Here is a 16,764-nt window from a genome sequence, read left to right on the forward strand (position 1 = left end):
TGTCGATGCTGAATCCATCCAAATACAGTTGAATACGCTTCAAGCCACACTGCTTTCAAACCCATACACATCTATTGTTTAGGATAATGGGAATTTCAATAAAGGTGGAGGCATGTTGTTATCCAACTGGCCATAACTGCCTCACTCAGGAGAAGAGGTATCTGCTCTTTGCTACCCATAGCTTCAAGTTCAGCCAACAACATAATTTCTGATACCTTGGAATTTTTTTGCCTTGTCAAATTACATTTGCAAACCAGAAGTGGAAGACAGACCTGATAAGAAATCTTCGTACTAATACTATCCATTTAGGTGCTGTTCAGACATTTACAATTTTACAGATGTAGTATGCTCTGACAAAGCACACTTCCACAGGCTTTTATGCATTATGCATATGTACAGTCTCTTCAGATCAAATTATTTTCCCCTCGTGCTCAGAAAGTAGAGGGGACTTAACATCCTTTTCTTTTTTGAGCAACTGTCCAGATACGCACATCACAGGGGACGGTGAGAATATACACTCAGCGTTACCTACAGAGGAGTGCCTGTGTCTTCATAGAAACTGTGAACAAAAGTTTGTTACACTCCTCAGTTCATTTTCCCCAAATGAAAAACTCTGTAGTGGAGGGCTCAGTCATAATCAGATTATAAGGACTTCAAACTCAAGAAGACTGGGCATGTAGAAGTATTCAGATCTAACAGAGGAATAGGTAGAAAAAAATTTGTAATATTGAAAATGAAATAAAATTTAAAAATGAAACAACAATTCAAGTCACATAGTTAGGATGGCATGAACAACGTGGGTATTAAAGCTTAACTGATCTAGAATAAAGTCATGCTACAACAAAGCTTCTATGGCTATGGCCACTGAAACAGAAACAGATCATGATACCTAACGGAATATCCGTTTCAGTCTGGTTTGTTTTGCCAAATAAATCCATCCCACATGAACTACTCCTGATATGTGCAAGAACCTTCTACAAAGTGTAGGAACACAGTGAGCAAGTACAAGCCTGTGAGGTGGCCATCCTGAGCCTGACATAAACACAAAGATCTCCACCAGCAAATAAGGAGGGGCAGACCCACGAAACTCCATCTGCAAGAACCCTTTGTATCACATATGCCAACACTTGCTTTTCCCTGAGTAGGACTCACAGAGTTAAAGGAGGCAGAGGGAAAGTAAACAATGACTGTCCTGTTGCCCTAAACATTTGGGTTGTTGTCCAGTTTGCAAGGAAAGGATGACACTTTTTTTCCTGAGTCTGAGACATAGAGCTTCATCCCAAAATGAATCCAAGTCCTGACAGGACTAGAATTAAAGCCAACAAGTAACATTTGCATTCTCACATCATCCATAGTCTAACCACAAGAAGCAGCCAAGACCATCTACCAGAATATCTGAAGTGGGAAGGAGGCAAACTTCAGCCCTTCAGTGAGTTGAACCTGCTTTTTCATTTCCAAAGACTGACTGTTCCTTTACAGGGATGAGGAAAACATTCAAAACTCTACTAATGAAACATATTGTAATAGCAGTGGTTCTCATTGCTTAATGTGACTTGGCAGATGTTTGATTCTGAAAGTACGTGTTGTAAAACTTTTTTCCTGAAGAAAGGTTTTTAATTCTCAATTAGCAGATAAATTTCATCCTTTCAAGTATCTGGTTGTGAAAACACATCATGAAAAAGGTCCTTTGGAACAGAAACGTTTCCAGCTTGAACTAATATCAAAAACATAGGCAGTTTAAAGGAGCAGCAAATTGAGTTGTTACTTCCATCACCAAAACACGATGGCATAAAAAGTGAACATCTGGGAGCTGTAACAGCAGAAGCCTCCTCAAAAGTAACGGTGACAGGGACAAACAGAAAGCAAGCAGATGTATGAAATTTCCTGGAATACATGTAATAAAAGTTGAATTCAAATAGGACTAGGAAATGTAATGAAAAATGCTGCAGAACTGAAAATTAGCAGAACAGTGATAAAACTTTTTCAAGCAATTGCAATGAAATTAGAAGGTACTGGCTGCATCTTGCTTCATGTAGTCAGGTGCTAACAAGACAAACTGACCAAGCTTGAGATAACCCTATAGACAACCAAATCACCAAATCATTATCTAATTTTTTATGCCCAGCTATATGCATGATGACCCAAACAAAAAAAAACACTGACAATCACTCCAAGAAAAAATCATTTAAGACTAACTTGTTGGCAACCAATCAAAAATCACTGTAGGTGAAGTGAGAGCATCGTAAGCGATATATCGGTGTTTCAGGATCTTCAGTACATAAATAATTTCCTAAGTGACAATTGCAGTAAGGGTGATACACTTAAAATTTGATTCTGCACATCTGAATTCCCACTGAAACTAACTTAGGTATAGCAACATGGTAAGAAGTCTCAATAATTTTTACCACAAATTTTACCCTGCAATATAGTTTTATATTTAAAACAAATAATAATCTATTTCTTCCAAATTTATCAGTATTTCTCGGAAAATGTGTCTGTGCTTTTATTATTAATTTTTTAAAAAAAATTACTGAAAATACAGATATTGCACTGTGTCATCTTGAAATTGGATTTGCAGACTGAAAGTATTTGGGTAAAATTATTCTTGAACTACAGAATAAAAAGTAGGATAACTACATTGATTGTATCTGTTTTACAGAAGTCAGGCTGTTCAGTATTCTGGTATGCAACTGGCAGAACTATAAGAAGAGATTCACAGGATGACACCCTCTGCTCCTACATTCCACCAAATAAGGTTAAGGGCAGAGCTACAATCAGACTTGGGTATTTACCAACAAGCTGATCATTAATGAAGATTTCTTATCAGCTCAATATACACAAGTATTTTTAAAGAATAAAACACATTTTTCTACAACACTCTGATTTGGTAGCCTTGTTTTCTGCACAAGAGGATTCCATCTCCCAGAGTTACAATCATGCCCCCCTTGTAACACAAAATCCCCAAATCAGTTAAATTTGCATATGAGTTGTGGGGCTTGGTTGATATACATAGTTCTAAGTTGTCCTGAAAATGCCCTAATGTCCTGAACTACCTTCTAGATTAATTTTAAATGAACAAATCAAAAACTTACCCGAATCATCATGACTGAACATCTGATGTTATGAATTGTATCATAAACCTTCTTAGAAACATCCACAAATTGGTTATCATCAAACAGATGCACTGTATTCTTGCTTAAACTCTCCAACGCAATATTTACTTGACTAATGAACTCCGGAATCACTATTAAAAAACAAACAAAAAATAAAAAAATAAAAAACCCACAACACAGAAAAACAAAATTCAGTGAGCACAAAAAGGATAAAACCTACTTTTTCTTTCTGGCAAGCTGCCAGTCACATTGATTAAAATGCAATTTAAAAAAGCATTATTGTAGTAACATGGCTGGTTGTAAGCAGGAGCACATCAGAGTGATAAAACTCAGTGTGCATGTAAGCTGTCAATGGTTATACTGAAGAACAAGAGAGACTTAAAAAGGCATAGAGAGCAATATTCTTAAAATCTCGCCGTTGATTTCAACAGTAATGTCACCCAAGGATCTCACTCAATGTTGAAACTACTATTCACTTATTTCAAAATCTGCTTTCAGTCTGCACTGAGGCAAAACTACTTAAAGGTCTCTAAAATTAAAAAGTATCTCAAATTCTCAAATACATAAATAACAATCTCCTAGTAAAGTATAACCATATTTTGATATTTCACTTTCACTGTCACAAGGTTATCAAATTATTATTTTGACATTTACTCTGTATCTGACTGGATAACTCACTCAAATCCATGGTTCCAGCCTTGTTCGTTTCAGAGTTCTGAAGCAAAAGTCTATATAAGAAGAGGTTTTGGTGGACCCATGACTTCTTATTCATGGATCCGTGCCACCAAAAACTGTTTACATCATACAATCCTAAATGGTCTAGGCAGCTCTCTGAAACATACTCTGCATTACATGGACTAGAATTACATTAATAACAAGCATATTTCATATATTCTGGTTAATTATTCTGAGCAAGCTAAAAAGAGAAGAAAAGGAAACACAGGATAAAAATGAGTTGAATTAGATTCATTTTTTTTCAATTGTTCAAAAAGAAAAGGAAAATCTGTGAATCTGAAAAATTGTAAGCAACCTTAAAATTTCAAGTACCATAAAATTGAGAAATAATGTTTTTGTGATTTTAGCATTTAAGTATTCTTTATGAGGGCTGCTCTGAAAGCAATGCATCCTATTTTATGATGTTGGCCCACAATGCTACAGGTGGTTAGTGGTGGTATGGCAGTAGAGGTTGAACCTTTCCGACAATATTCCCTTGCATTCTGTTGCTGTATGACAGATGGCACCAGAGAGACGGTCTGACAGAATAGTGTCTGACATGGAAATGCAGATGAAGCAAAGATGCAGAATTGAATTCCTTTATGCAGAAAAAATGGCACCCACTGACATTCAACAACACTTGCTGAACACTTATGGAGACCAAACAGTGGATATCAGCACTGCAAGGCAGTGGTGACGTGCGGAATCGGGCTCTATAACCCACGTATGGTTACGAAGCAGGTATGTTTATTCAGCGCTGTGCACACGCCGGCTGCAAGAGGGAACGCTCCTCCTAACTTGCACACCAGATGACAAGAAAGGCAGATATTTAAAGAACAAGCGGCTTACATATGCATTAGATTTCCAAGAAAAGGTTGGGTTATTACAATGACTTCCCCGCCCTGGGTCCCAGTCCTGTTATGCATGCATGGTATTTCCTCAGTGGTCTTTTGGGGTCTTTTTCTGATGAAAGGTTGCAGTGTCCCTTGCTGTGTACTCCTGATCTGGTTCGAGTTGGAAGATGCTGACTAGCTCTAGCCAGCCGTCTTATCGGCTGCAACTCTGTTCACCAATCCGCTGCTTCTCTGTTAATTCTTGTGGTGTACTGTTCTAGCTGATTGCCTTACATTCCAGAGATACGGTAGCTATCAGTTTTATTTGGAGAAAGAGGAGACCTGCTGTCTGTAGAATAACTGTTTACATATAAAAAAAAGCATCTGCAATCAGTAACCTCTTGGGGGAAGCCATCCTCCCTAACTGTTTCACCTAGTACTGTATATCATTGCCTTTTACAAGGACTACATGCCCCAGACTTTCTCCTTGTCTGTCTTCTTCAGCACAAGAAATTTCATATTGCAAATCTAAGCTACTCACAAACCTAAGCTAACTTTCACCTATTCAGTGGGTGGCGCATTTCTGCAGTGGCAACAGTGACAGTGGTCATCTCCACTGGTGTAGACATTTACAAGCACGGCAAGCAGGCTCTAGCTCATGGCTGCCAAAAATGCATTGCTAAAGGTGGTGACTATATTGAAAACAGTGTTTTGTAGCTGAGAATCTTCTCTATCGAATAGTGTCATTGTGCTCTTTGAACCTCTTGTAGCTTCCATGAAAATAAATAGGAGGTATTGCTTTCAGAGTAACATACACAGAACATATTATATATTTTATTTAGATTTTGCTATAATTTTTCTTTTTTATCAACAAAAATTATGAGAAAATATCTGTTATACTGCCTTTCCAAAGGAGGAAGACTTAGGAAGAAAATGTTTCAAGAAATATTAATATGGTTCAGCTACAATACTGAATGTCCCCAAATTAACTTACAGACTTCATGACACCATAAACACCTGCACACTTCTTGAAATTACACTTCTTTATTTCTTAATTCTTCTCTTGTTTAAGTAAACAATTTTTCTGGCCTTTTCTTGTGGTCCTTTCCTTCCAGACCGTTCATAATTTTTCGCTTGACCTTGCCATCTTCAGTAAAAAAACAACTAATGAATACTAATTATATTTTAATAGAAGCCATGACCAAACTCTTAATTCAGAAGCTAACACATCTGTATGACACTATGACACAATCATAAAAGGTAACCTCAAAAAGTAAATGTCACTAATCAATTTTTTCCCATTACCAGCACTGTCCCTGTTATTTTAAATTGGTTTTACAGAGAAAGACTTCTACAAGTAGAACAATCAGAAAAGGAAAGTCCATGAGGGCATACTCCCCCCCTCAGTGAGTAATACAGGTAGACTGGCAACAACAGACAAGGAGAAGGCTAAGGTACTCAACAACTATTTTCCCTCAGTCTTCACTGGCAAATGCTCTTCACACACTGCTCAGACAGGTTGGTTGGAAGATGGGAGCCTGGGGAGCAGTGTTTCACCCACTGTAAGTGAACATCAACTTAACAACCACTGAGGAATCTGAACATTCATAAGTCTATGGGTCTCAATGAGATGTACCCTTGAATCCAGAGGGATGTGGCTGATAAAGTCACCCAGCCACTCTAGATAATATTTGAAAAGTCCTGGCTGTCAGGTGAAGACCCTTGTGACTGGAAAAAAGGCAACACTGTACTCATTTTTAGGGGTAGAAAGGATGACCAAGGGAACTAATAACCTGTCTCACCTCTGTGCTGGGGAATATCATAGAGCAGATCCTCCTGGAAGCTATACTAAGGCATGTGGAAGAGAGGGAAGTGATACAGGACAAACATGGCTTCACTAAGAGCAAGTCCTACCTAACGGCCTTCTACGATGTCATAAGTACATACAATCATGGAATCCTTAGAGTTGGAAGGGACTTCTGAGGGCCATCTAGTCCAACTCCCCTGCAATGAACAGGGACACCACAGCTAGATCAGGTTGCCCAGGGCCCGATCCAGCCTCGCCTTGAAAGTTTCCAGGGACAGGGCATCAACCTCTAGGTATCCTGCTCCTGTGCTGCACCACCCGCACTGTAAAAGACTTTTTCCTTATGTCCAACCTAAATCTACCCTCTTTACGCTTGAAGCCATTTCCCCTTGTTCTGTTACCACAGACCTTGCTAAAGAGCCTGTCGCCTTCTTTCCTGTAGCTCCCCTTTAGATACTGAAAGGCCTCTATCAGGTCACCGCACAGCTTTCTCCAGGCTGAAGAGCCCCAGCTTTCCCAGTCTGTCCTCATAGGAGAGGTGTTCCATTACATGCATCATTTTTGCAGCCCATCACTGAACGTGCTCCAAAAGGTCTGTCTCTCCTGTGCTGAGAACTCCACATCTGGACATAGTACTCCAGTACTCCCCATCCCTGGAGACAATCAAGGTCAGGCTGGACCAGGCTCTGAGCAACCTGATTTAGCTGTAGGTGCCGTTGTTCGTTGCAGAGTTTGGACCAGATATCTTTAAAGGTCCCCTCCAACTCAAAAGATTCTATGATTCTATGAAAACATGAGCCATTCTATCAGCACCTTTTAGCATACTTGTGTTAAATGATTAAGATCACTTCATCAGCAACCAAGATAGCTCAATACTGAAAAAGCAACAGTCTCTATAGTTAAAAAAATCTGCTTCTATGCAGAGTTCATCTAAAAAATGCCTTAACAAAGTCAATCTGTAACACGCATAGACATGAACTTTTCACAGCCTGTATAAAAAAATCCACTGATCCTTGACACTAATCCTATTTTTAAAATATACCTACTATATTACAGTTTCTATTAATAAGATGAAAAATACATTAGTTTTGTATAAAAAACAGTTACTGCAGATCCAATTACCTAGCATCCTCCTAACATTTAATCACATTCTTGGCTCATCGGTTCCTTTCACAAAAGTACTTCCTTCATTATGAAGAAACTCAAGGCAACAGAACAATAGAAGGCAGAATCTTTAAAAAACTGTTTTTTCTCTTATCCCGAAAAACTGAGTTCAGTGTTTCACTATCCTCTTCCAAAGCATCTCCTGAAGTTTAAGAACCTAATCTAAAATCTACTTACACCACTGGGGGCTCTTGCTTTGATTTCCATAGGTCTGGGAATACAGTGGGATGGATTTGGGTTTTTGATTAGACCACATGTAATACATAAACCCACATGTCTTTTTAAATACCAGAATGACGTGGCCCATCAAGTAAATATGAAATTCCACTCATATTCTAACAGTAAAAAGTTATTATTTTGATTTCCAAAAAATACACTGTTGATTCTTCTAATTTTTGTGGGTAAAAACTGTAAGGAGATGTTGATTAAGAGAAATAAAACACACAAAAAACTATCCCTTTAATACATAAATTTCCAAGCTGCTAGTTTTATGTCTTTGTTGCCTTCTTCTCTTTAAATGTTTTAATAAAAAATACTAAAAAATAAAGGAAGTTTTGTTACTTATATACTTGAATATTTTACTTGTGTCAATTCCACTTCACTCAGTGTAGCCCAGGCAAGTCCAAAGATTGGACACTCATGTTTTAATACATTGTAAATGATTAATTTTGAGCAGTCTCCTGATTTAAAGTCCTTATTTAAAGTAAGAAGGTTATACAAAGAAAGAAATTATGGTATACATTTAAATCCTGATCACATTAAGTGCTACCAGTCAAGCAGCAAAGGCATAAGCATACCTTCCACACCTTATGTCAATGTTCAAAAAAAGCAACATTATTCAAGTAAAAAATTAAAATAAAAATGCAGAAACAAAATGAAAAAGCAAAGCAACAATTACACTTCTAGCGAGGAAAAAATTTTGTAAAGTAGCATAATTAAAAAAGATTCTCTGTCTGCCTTTTAAATTTACTCAATGCCTGTCAACACAGCATGAGCTTAAGTTTGATCATGTTCATCTAGTTTTGATTAAAATTGAGAAAGTCACACAGTTAAGGAACTTCAACTCTACCCTCATAAGGATACTTCTCAATATGGATATGCTGGATACTCAGGTATCCAGCAACCGCATGCTAGACTGAACAAGCCTCCAGGCAAGTTCATTTTTATTACAGGGAATGAAATTTACTACTCGGACTGAAAATTTTTGCTCTAAAGATGCCCTTCATCTTCAGCAAGAAGTTAAGGTGAGTACTTCTTTAGCAGAATAATCAGAGAGTTGTGGCAAGTGGCGTGTATCTTGAATTTTTTATTATCCCACATAATCTGATCATCTGCTATGAAAGTCAGTGTGTTGTGTAAAGACAGTTTGCTCTCAGAGGATTTAAATGGTTTTCCAATTGCAGGAATTCACCTAAATTCAAAGGCATAATGGGCGTCAGAAGCATAAGTGAAGTGTGGCCAAAAGGATTAGAAACAGCTACCACTTCAATGTAGGGACAATACAGCTATTCAGAGTGAATTTAAAAATCTAGCTACTTAACTATACGGTCTTTATTCAGTACTTCTTTATTTCACCTCTCTCTTTGAGACTAAATAATATTTTTCTCTGCTTGTGATTTAAAAATAAGCATTTGTAATTTCTTCTGGAGTGGCATCTAAGAATCTCAGTTTGTAAGAACAGACCTATATAGTCTGGTAACTCAATTTGAATGCTATGTATTATAACTACACTTAATGTCATTTTAATCTACAGTGTAACACAGTGGACTATTAAAGTAAATAAATTATCAAATAAAAACCATCTGAGCTAATGCATCTGTGCTGGCCAAGGCACATCATTTGAAATACATGGGCTTATTCTGATATAAGCTTGAGTTATAACATCCAAGGCGTGCTAATTAAAATGGAATAAACTTTAATGAATGGTGAAGACACCTTCATTATGTGTGTTCAAAAATACATTAAAGTAATAATGGAATTACTCTAGACAAAGATGATTCTGCACTCACTGCAAAGGGTTGAACTGAATGACATTGTCTTTTGAAACTCCCATCATCTACGGTTTTGTTACAAATCCACACAGTACAATGCTAATATGAACTAGATTAAGCTTTTTCTAAATTTTATTCAATTATTGTGCAGACAGTTTCAAGGCTACTAATATTTCTCAGATACAATGCCAAATTGGTGACATCTAACATTTTATTGTTAACACTGTGCCAAAGGACTTGCAGAGATATGTATACATATGTATTAAGAGAGTCTAAGAGCTTTGTGAATGTGCTTTCCATACATCCCTTTTGCTTTTTCAAATACTCTTCACATTTAAAGTTTTTTTTAACAAGCTTATAGTTTACACACTGGAAAAGGTATTAGTAACTTCTTTGAACTTGTGAAGACATTAGGTATTTAACTTGGGTTCCCCTGTCACTCTCAGTCCCAGGCCAATATATTGGATAAAAGATCTCTGAATCACAACTCACTGTCATACTCTCTCCCACCAGCCCAATTATTTAGAGCATAAAGAACAAAGAACAATGACTGTAGTATTTCGTATTTCATATTAAAATTTTTGCATATGCAAGTGTATTGCAAAAAGTGGTCTTCAAAACAGAGATCTGTAGCACAGAAGAAGCTCCATAATAAAGCATGATATAGTTAGTATTTGCTTCTATTTAACTCAGAGATAAGCACACTAGAATTAAATCTTCAAAGTAGAGCTCCCAAAAATGAAATGAACTAGGTAGATAGGATATGAGATCACTCCCTTTGGTGTTCTGTAGAAAGGGTGGAGAAGCATAAAAACATCATAGTGAAAATGGAAAGACAGTGAAGCCACCAACTTCTGCCCTATGTTCCCTGCCAGACTTCTTAATTACCTTAATTACCTGGACCATCAAGAACTGCTGTCACCATTGCTGAATTTACAGCAGCGTTCTCATGCTATTACATCCTTACAGCTGCTAAGGGTTAGATTTTTTAGGAGCAGAATATTCTGAATATGAAAGTGAAATGATTGATAACAAGTGAGACCCAATCACTGTCAATGTGCATTACTAATGAATGTCTATCCCACAAATTCCTAATTTGAAGTAGGAAAAGGTTTAATTTACCCCCCTTTTCAACACACCCATCACAGTGATGCCATTTCCTATCTCGAACACATATGCACCTTTTTTTTTTAATTTTGCACCAAGACAATCAAGTGGTTTAGACATACAAGCAGTCACTGTTACCGTGTAACAAAGCAAACTTGAACCACATACTAGGAACAGAATTAAGCTGCAAGACCCAGCAAAGAACAGAACACAGATGTCCGAAGCTTCTCAAATGCTAACAGAACTTCAGGAAAAATTTTCCAAGTCCCAAACTGACTTTCTAAGATAACATGACAAGAAATTATTGAGTCACTGCATCAATGGACAAGGGAAGAGCCACTGATGTCATCTATCTCGACTTCATTAAGGCATTTGACATGGTACCCCACATCATCATAGAATCATAGAATTGTTCAGGCTGGAAAAGACCTTCAAAAGTCCAACCACAACCTAACCATACTACCCTAACTCTAACAATCCACCACTAGACTGTGTCCCTCTTTGGGCCCGGCCATCCAGCCAGTGTTTCACCCAGCAGACATATGCCCATCCAAACCATAGGCAGCCAGCTTCTCCACAAGGATGTTGTGGGAGACAGCAACAAAGGCTTTACTGAAGTTCAGGTAGACCACATCCCCTACCATCATCCACTGAGCTGGTCACCTTGTCATAGAATGATATCTAGTTTGTCAAGAAGGATCTACCATTCATGAACCCATGCTGCCTGAGCCTGGTTGACCTTTCATTGATCTGTGATGGACCTGTGAGCCTGTGCACCTTCCCCTCTTCATTCTCACTCTTCACAGTTCTTGTACAGCCTGGCAATTGCATGAAGCACTGCAGCTCACATTTAAGGCAATGCCTGCAATTAAACCCCACAGTTCTATCCTTTAGCTAGTGACTTCAGGGGCTCCTTATGCCCCCACTGCACAAATGTTCAGACAAAACAGGGACAGAGGCTTCATTCTGAGCAGGCAAATGGACTTCCTGGAGGTATCAGCAGCAGGTTATACCATCCAGAAGAGCAGGAAAATTCTCTGTGATGATAATCTACCTTTCTAAAAACTCTCTACCTACTGCATTTTGCTTGCCATGCTCACGGACAGGCTGATCATGACATCTCTGATGAAGAAGACATTTACCCCCAGGACATACTAGTTACAAACTTCAGATTTTTTTTTTTTTTTTTTTTTTGCATTCCTTAGCAGACAGCACAGTTTTTTGTGCATCTGATCAGTTCCTTATCACTGCAAGGCATCCAGATGCTGCAGAAAGACCAACTCCTCCAGAATTTAGTTCACAGTACACAACAGCATGATCTCCTTTAATCTAACTGAAGTCACAAGGCTTATTTTTCAGGCATCTGCCCTAAACAGAATGTCTTGTACACAGAAGGTAAAACTAGTACACAACTCTAAGTCTGTTAAGTATATATATATACACACACACACGTACACATGAACCCTATGTGTTTATATATAATTCCTAAGTTTATTTCATGGGTCACATAGAGGTTTCTGTTTAAGTTTAATCCAATCCAATTATGAATACCATGAAATCTCTATATACATGTCCTTGCTCTGAAGCTAGTTGTCATGCAGGAGCATGATGAAAAAGATCAGTGAGCTGAAGCACATGAAAACTTTTTTTGGTTGCCGCATTAGTTTTGAGCTGGTTCAGTACTCTAGTTCAACACGCTACCAAGCAAGACAGACGATGAGCTAGCACTGGTACAACCAAGGCAGTAGGAAACGCCACATGAAGGTAGCAGGCATAACCGCTATCAACAAAAGCTGCACTAAGCACTGTTTAAAATGACTGTGAATTACAGCGTCCATTTCTATGACCACAATTGTTACTGCTAATTTCCAGTGAAGCTTTTCTTCATTGGCTTTGTTACATCCAAGGCCAAGGTTCTGCCAGCAGGGAGCCTACTAACATGTCAGGCAAATTTGAAAGGCTGAATAAATACTGTCAAATTGGGACTGTTCTAATGTACTGAGTAGGACAAATCACTAAGAGAAATCGGGGAGTACCTTTATCATATTTTAGAAAAGTTATCTTAACAGAAAACAGCTTTTCCTAAATTTAAGAGGGGAAAAGAAATCTGGATGTTTTAAAAAAATAAATCTCAATGGAACTATGCTATGTATTGCTTAAGCTACAGACTGATGTTAACTAGCAAAGCAACCAACTCTGAAACTGTCAGACTTCTAGGCATATTATAACATGCTGTTTGTTATTATATGTTTAATGTACTAAGGGGAGTATATAAAGGTATATATATTAAGGCAAGTAGGATTATTTTTGTCTTTAAAAGGATGACCTTTTAAGAGGTCATTTGGAAGGCATGTAAAAATTTAAAAGCATTCAAAAAGAATTACCTTTTTGATCTAGAACAGAACTTGTTCTTGGGCAAATGGAGCTGAAGAAATGCATTAAGGTCTTCTCTGCCACGCATCAGTTCAACAGCAAAAGCTGATCTAGTTAGAAGTATTGGAAAGAAGACAGAATTCACTTCACACAGTGAATTCGCCATTATACTGGAACACATGAATCTGAGAAACAGACAACCTGGAATAAGTAATATATTCCCAAGTTTTGCTTGAAGTTTTACACATTAATGTGGCTGTGAACAAAGACTGGGTTTGCTCACATACTTGCTTACGGATGCTGAGATTACAGAGACTTATATATACTGACACTGACAGTCTGCTCATTCCGTGTTTACTGCCATATCCAGGAAATAATGGCTGGCATTACCTCGGCCTACAATGCCCTGAGCTTGTATCTCTTTAGTGCATCTTCTCTTCAGAAGATCCCCCACAGCATTCAGGCTCTGCCCAGTAAAAAAGGAATTTCGCAAAACAAAACAGGCTGTTCCTGGGTTATGCTGGATTTGTTTTGAACGATGTCTACTGTAACACTCCAGTCACACTCCATGTGACTGCTGTACAAAATCCACGATTTTAAACACAGAAAAAAGCTGTGCAGAATTATTATTTCACCTTTTATCTGGCAGTTTTCAATTTTTGAGTCTTCAAAGACCAGTGTCATTTATTTTCTTGAGTACAATAGTAATGCTGCCTATATAACTTCACCTTTCTATTAAACTCCAACAACACTGTATGTCCACATCCACACTCCCATATACACAGAAGAGAAACAACAAGAGATTTGAGAGGTACTACAATCTCTTATTACTTTCAACTAGAAAAAAAGAAATCCATTCTAAAGTTGTAGAAAGTGAATTAGCAGCCCACAATACGGAAAATAATCTGCAGGGATGCAAAGAACTCTGACTAATCTGTTTCCAGCACTTGTTCCCATTATCAGTATGACAGGAGACTGTTCTCACTGTTTTTTCTCTACTTTTTTCATAGTAAAGCAGACTCTGATTTTTAATACCTAGTATCTAATTCCTTTTCCAATTAAAAGCTGTTATAGTGGGTCAGATGTGGAAAATTACTGTTTTTATTTCAAGGGTAAGGAAGATGGTTAATTGAATTTAAGCATGCAGAAGTATTGGGGAAGTCTAGCTTGAACAATAAAATCAATGAACAAACACTAAATATCTGTCACTACATCTCTCTAAGTATCTCTGAGCTCTGCTTTATTTAAAATCTCAGGAAAGCAACAGTATTTTTAAATACAAAGTTGTATTCTCTTCCTAACTATTTCCCAAACATAGCTTATGTTTTATTATATGAATTATTTGGAAAAATATAAACAAAATGAACTCATAAAAGTAAAATGAACTGACAATTGCTTTTACAAGCACAGTTTTGGAAAATACAGTGATCAGGGAAAAACAATTACAATGGGCCTTCAGGTAATTGTAAATCTTAAGGATGTGTATGAGACAATGTTACATTGACTGACTTGAATAGAAACACAGCAACGCATCCTGGGAAAGAGACTTTGTGAAGAAGTTAGGGCTGAGAAGATTATTTACGAATGACAGATACGTGAGTTTCTCAAAAAAACAAGAGAAACACACAAAGGGATTTCACCTTGCGTAGTTCAGAGGAAAAAAAATATGGGTTAGGGGGTCTGGGAACATGCATGCAGAGTTCCTCATTTAAGTTACACGGGCAACATTTGGATAGTTCTAATCCACCGTGTCTGAGTTCCTTAGCTTGCGAAGCGTGGATGTCTTGAATCTGCAGCAGTACTTCGCAAATGTTACTGTAAGGCTAACAGTATATTTAAGAAACCAGAGAAGAAATAACCAAACACAGGGCAAGGGGTAGAAGGGGGCAAAAGGCTTAAAAGCTGAAAGTGATGGAAAAGAAATCTAAAACGAAAGGCAGCTGCTCTGCGCAGCAGTTAAGTGTGCAGTGTCTCAACGGATCAGCATGGGCAAAAACTGCTATTCACAGGCACTTTCACATTCACATACCTTTAAGAGTTATCTAAACATGATAAGGTGTTGGCATCCTCCATTCCCTTAATGCTCCTAACACAGATCAGCAAATAACAATTCATCTCTCTGCTAGCACATACAGTAAGATCCACATAGTTTTAAATTATGACTGTTGCTAGCACAGACACATTTATGAAGAGAGAGAGCCGGTACTGGTGTTACTCTAAGCAATTAAATCTTTTTCCAACTGTAACAATCTCCAGACAGATTAATGCAAAGATGGGAAAAGGAGCAGGCCCTTACATTGGACTCAACAAGAATAGTATAGGACATGCTGCCTTCTATGTGCTGCCTCTGTGCAACTCTCCCCAAAAGGTCTCAAGATGCTGAGCTGCTAAAGGTGCATAAAGACAGTGCAGAATTGGATTTAGCATTTGATACCTTACACAAATACAATGTAACACAGTGATAATACATCTTCTGAAATAGTTACCTGCTGTTCCACCTTCTAAATAAAAATAGTGAGAGAGAATGAAATGGTTCTTAATGACTGAAATAAAAACAAAGACCTGAACAGGACCAAGTCCTTGCAAAGCAGAGAAGCATCTAATTTTTTGTACCTAGGATCAGACTTTTCATTCTGTATTGAACAGTGTTTGTGGAATGGAAGTTCTGATAATATAAAGGAGTCACCTTTTTCACAACAGAACAGCTTTTGTCACTTACACCACAGTGGCAAAGAAATTCCAGATCTACTTTTGTTTTGTCATAAATCTGCAGACAGAATTTAAACTGAACTGCATCATTCTGGAAAAGAAAAAAACAAATCCAAGTCTGATGTGCACATCAGCCTTCGCTAGACTTTCTTACTGAAACCTGTTAAACTTCTAATCAACTCAGAAGTGTCAGGATTTTTGTTCAAGAACCTTGCATCTCAGGGTAGCCTTTGTTAACTACTGCATTTAAGGAGCACAACGCTTTCAGCAGCTGCAAGGTTGATTACACCAACCAACCTAATGCTGACTGATAACAGCGTTGCCTTATTTTCTCCATCTCACTGTATTCTCTTTGGGATGTAACTATTGACACTTTTCAAGCTCTATTTTACACCAGGGCACTGGGCACTTCTATTCAGAAAAATCTCTAAACCTCAAGCATAAGAAAGAAGAATAGGATGAAATGATCTAATCCTGCCTCACTACCAGAAGGACCCTCTCTGTCTAAAGTGAGTAAGATGTTATTTAAGTCTGTAATAGATATAATAATAGATATAAGATTAGATATAAGACTGATACATATGTCTTCAGTAAAACAATAAACCAAATCTGCAGTATTTTGACTAGTGGTTCATACCATTATCTCTGTCATATCTTATTTCAGTTTGCAACACATAACTGCCAATGCAATCCTGCTGTTCTGCAGTGTTCTAAAAGCAAACAGAAAAAAAAAAAAAAAAAAAAAAAAAAGGCAGAAATTCCTTTTATTTTAAGGGGAACAAGACCAGGCCACAGATTTGCAAAGGAACCCTTACTCTGTACCCTAGCATTAGCCCTGCTTGTATGATCCTCAGTATTTTTCATTATCCAGTCACTTTTCTTTGCAGGTTCTAAAACAGACTGGCATTTTTGTTTGTATTTTACATTTAAGGGAGAAAAACAAACATACTGTT

General features: G+C 37.6%; 1 protein-coding gene across 1 annotated transcript in view; it reads right to left on the reverse strand.

The window, feature by feature from the left end:
• CTNNA3 (catenin alpha 3) overlaps positions 1–16,764 on the reverse strand; it is a 460,862-nt gene that overhangs the window by 84,326 nt on the left and 359,772 nt on the right. The window contains exon 13 of the mRNA XM_021399187.1: positions 3,093–3,244. Within this exon, the coding sequence (XP_021254862.1) occupies positions 3,093–3,244 (152 nt within the window). The remainder of the gene's footprint in view (positions 1–3,092; positions 3,245–16,764) is intronic.

This window comes from Numida meleagris, chromosome 5 (assembly GCF_002078875.1).
Source record: "Numida meleagris isolate 19003 breed g44 Domestic line chromosome 5, NumMel1.0, whole genome shotgun sequence".
In the NCBI taxonomy this organism is placed as follows: Eukaryota; Metazoa; Chordata; class Aves; order Galliformes; family Numididae; genus Numida; species Numida meleagris.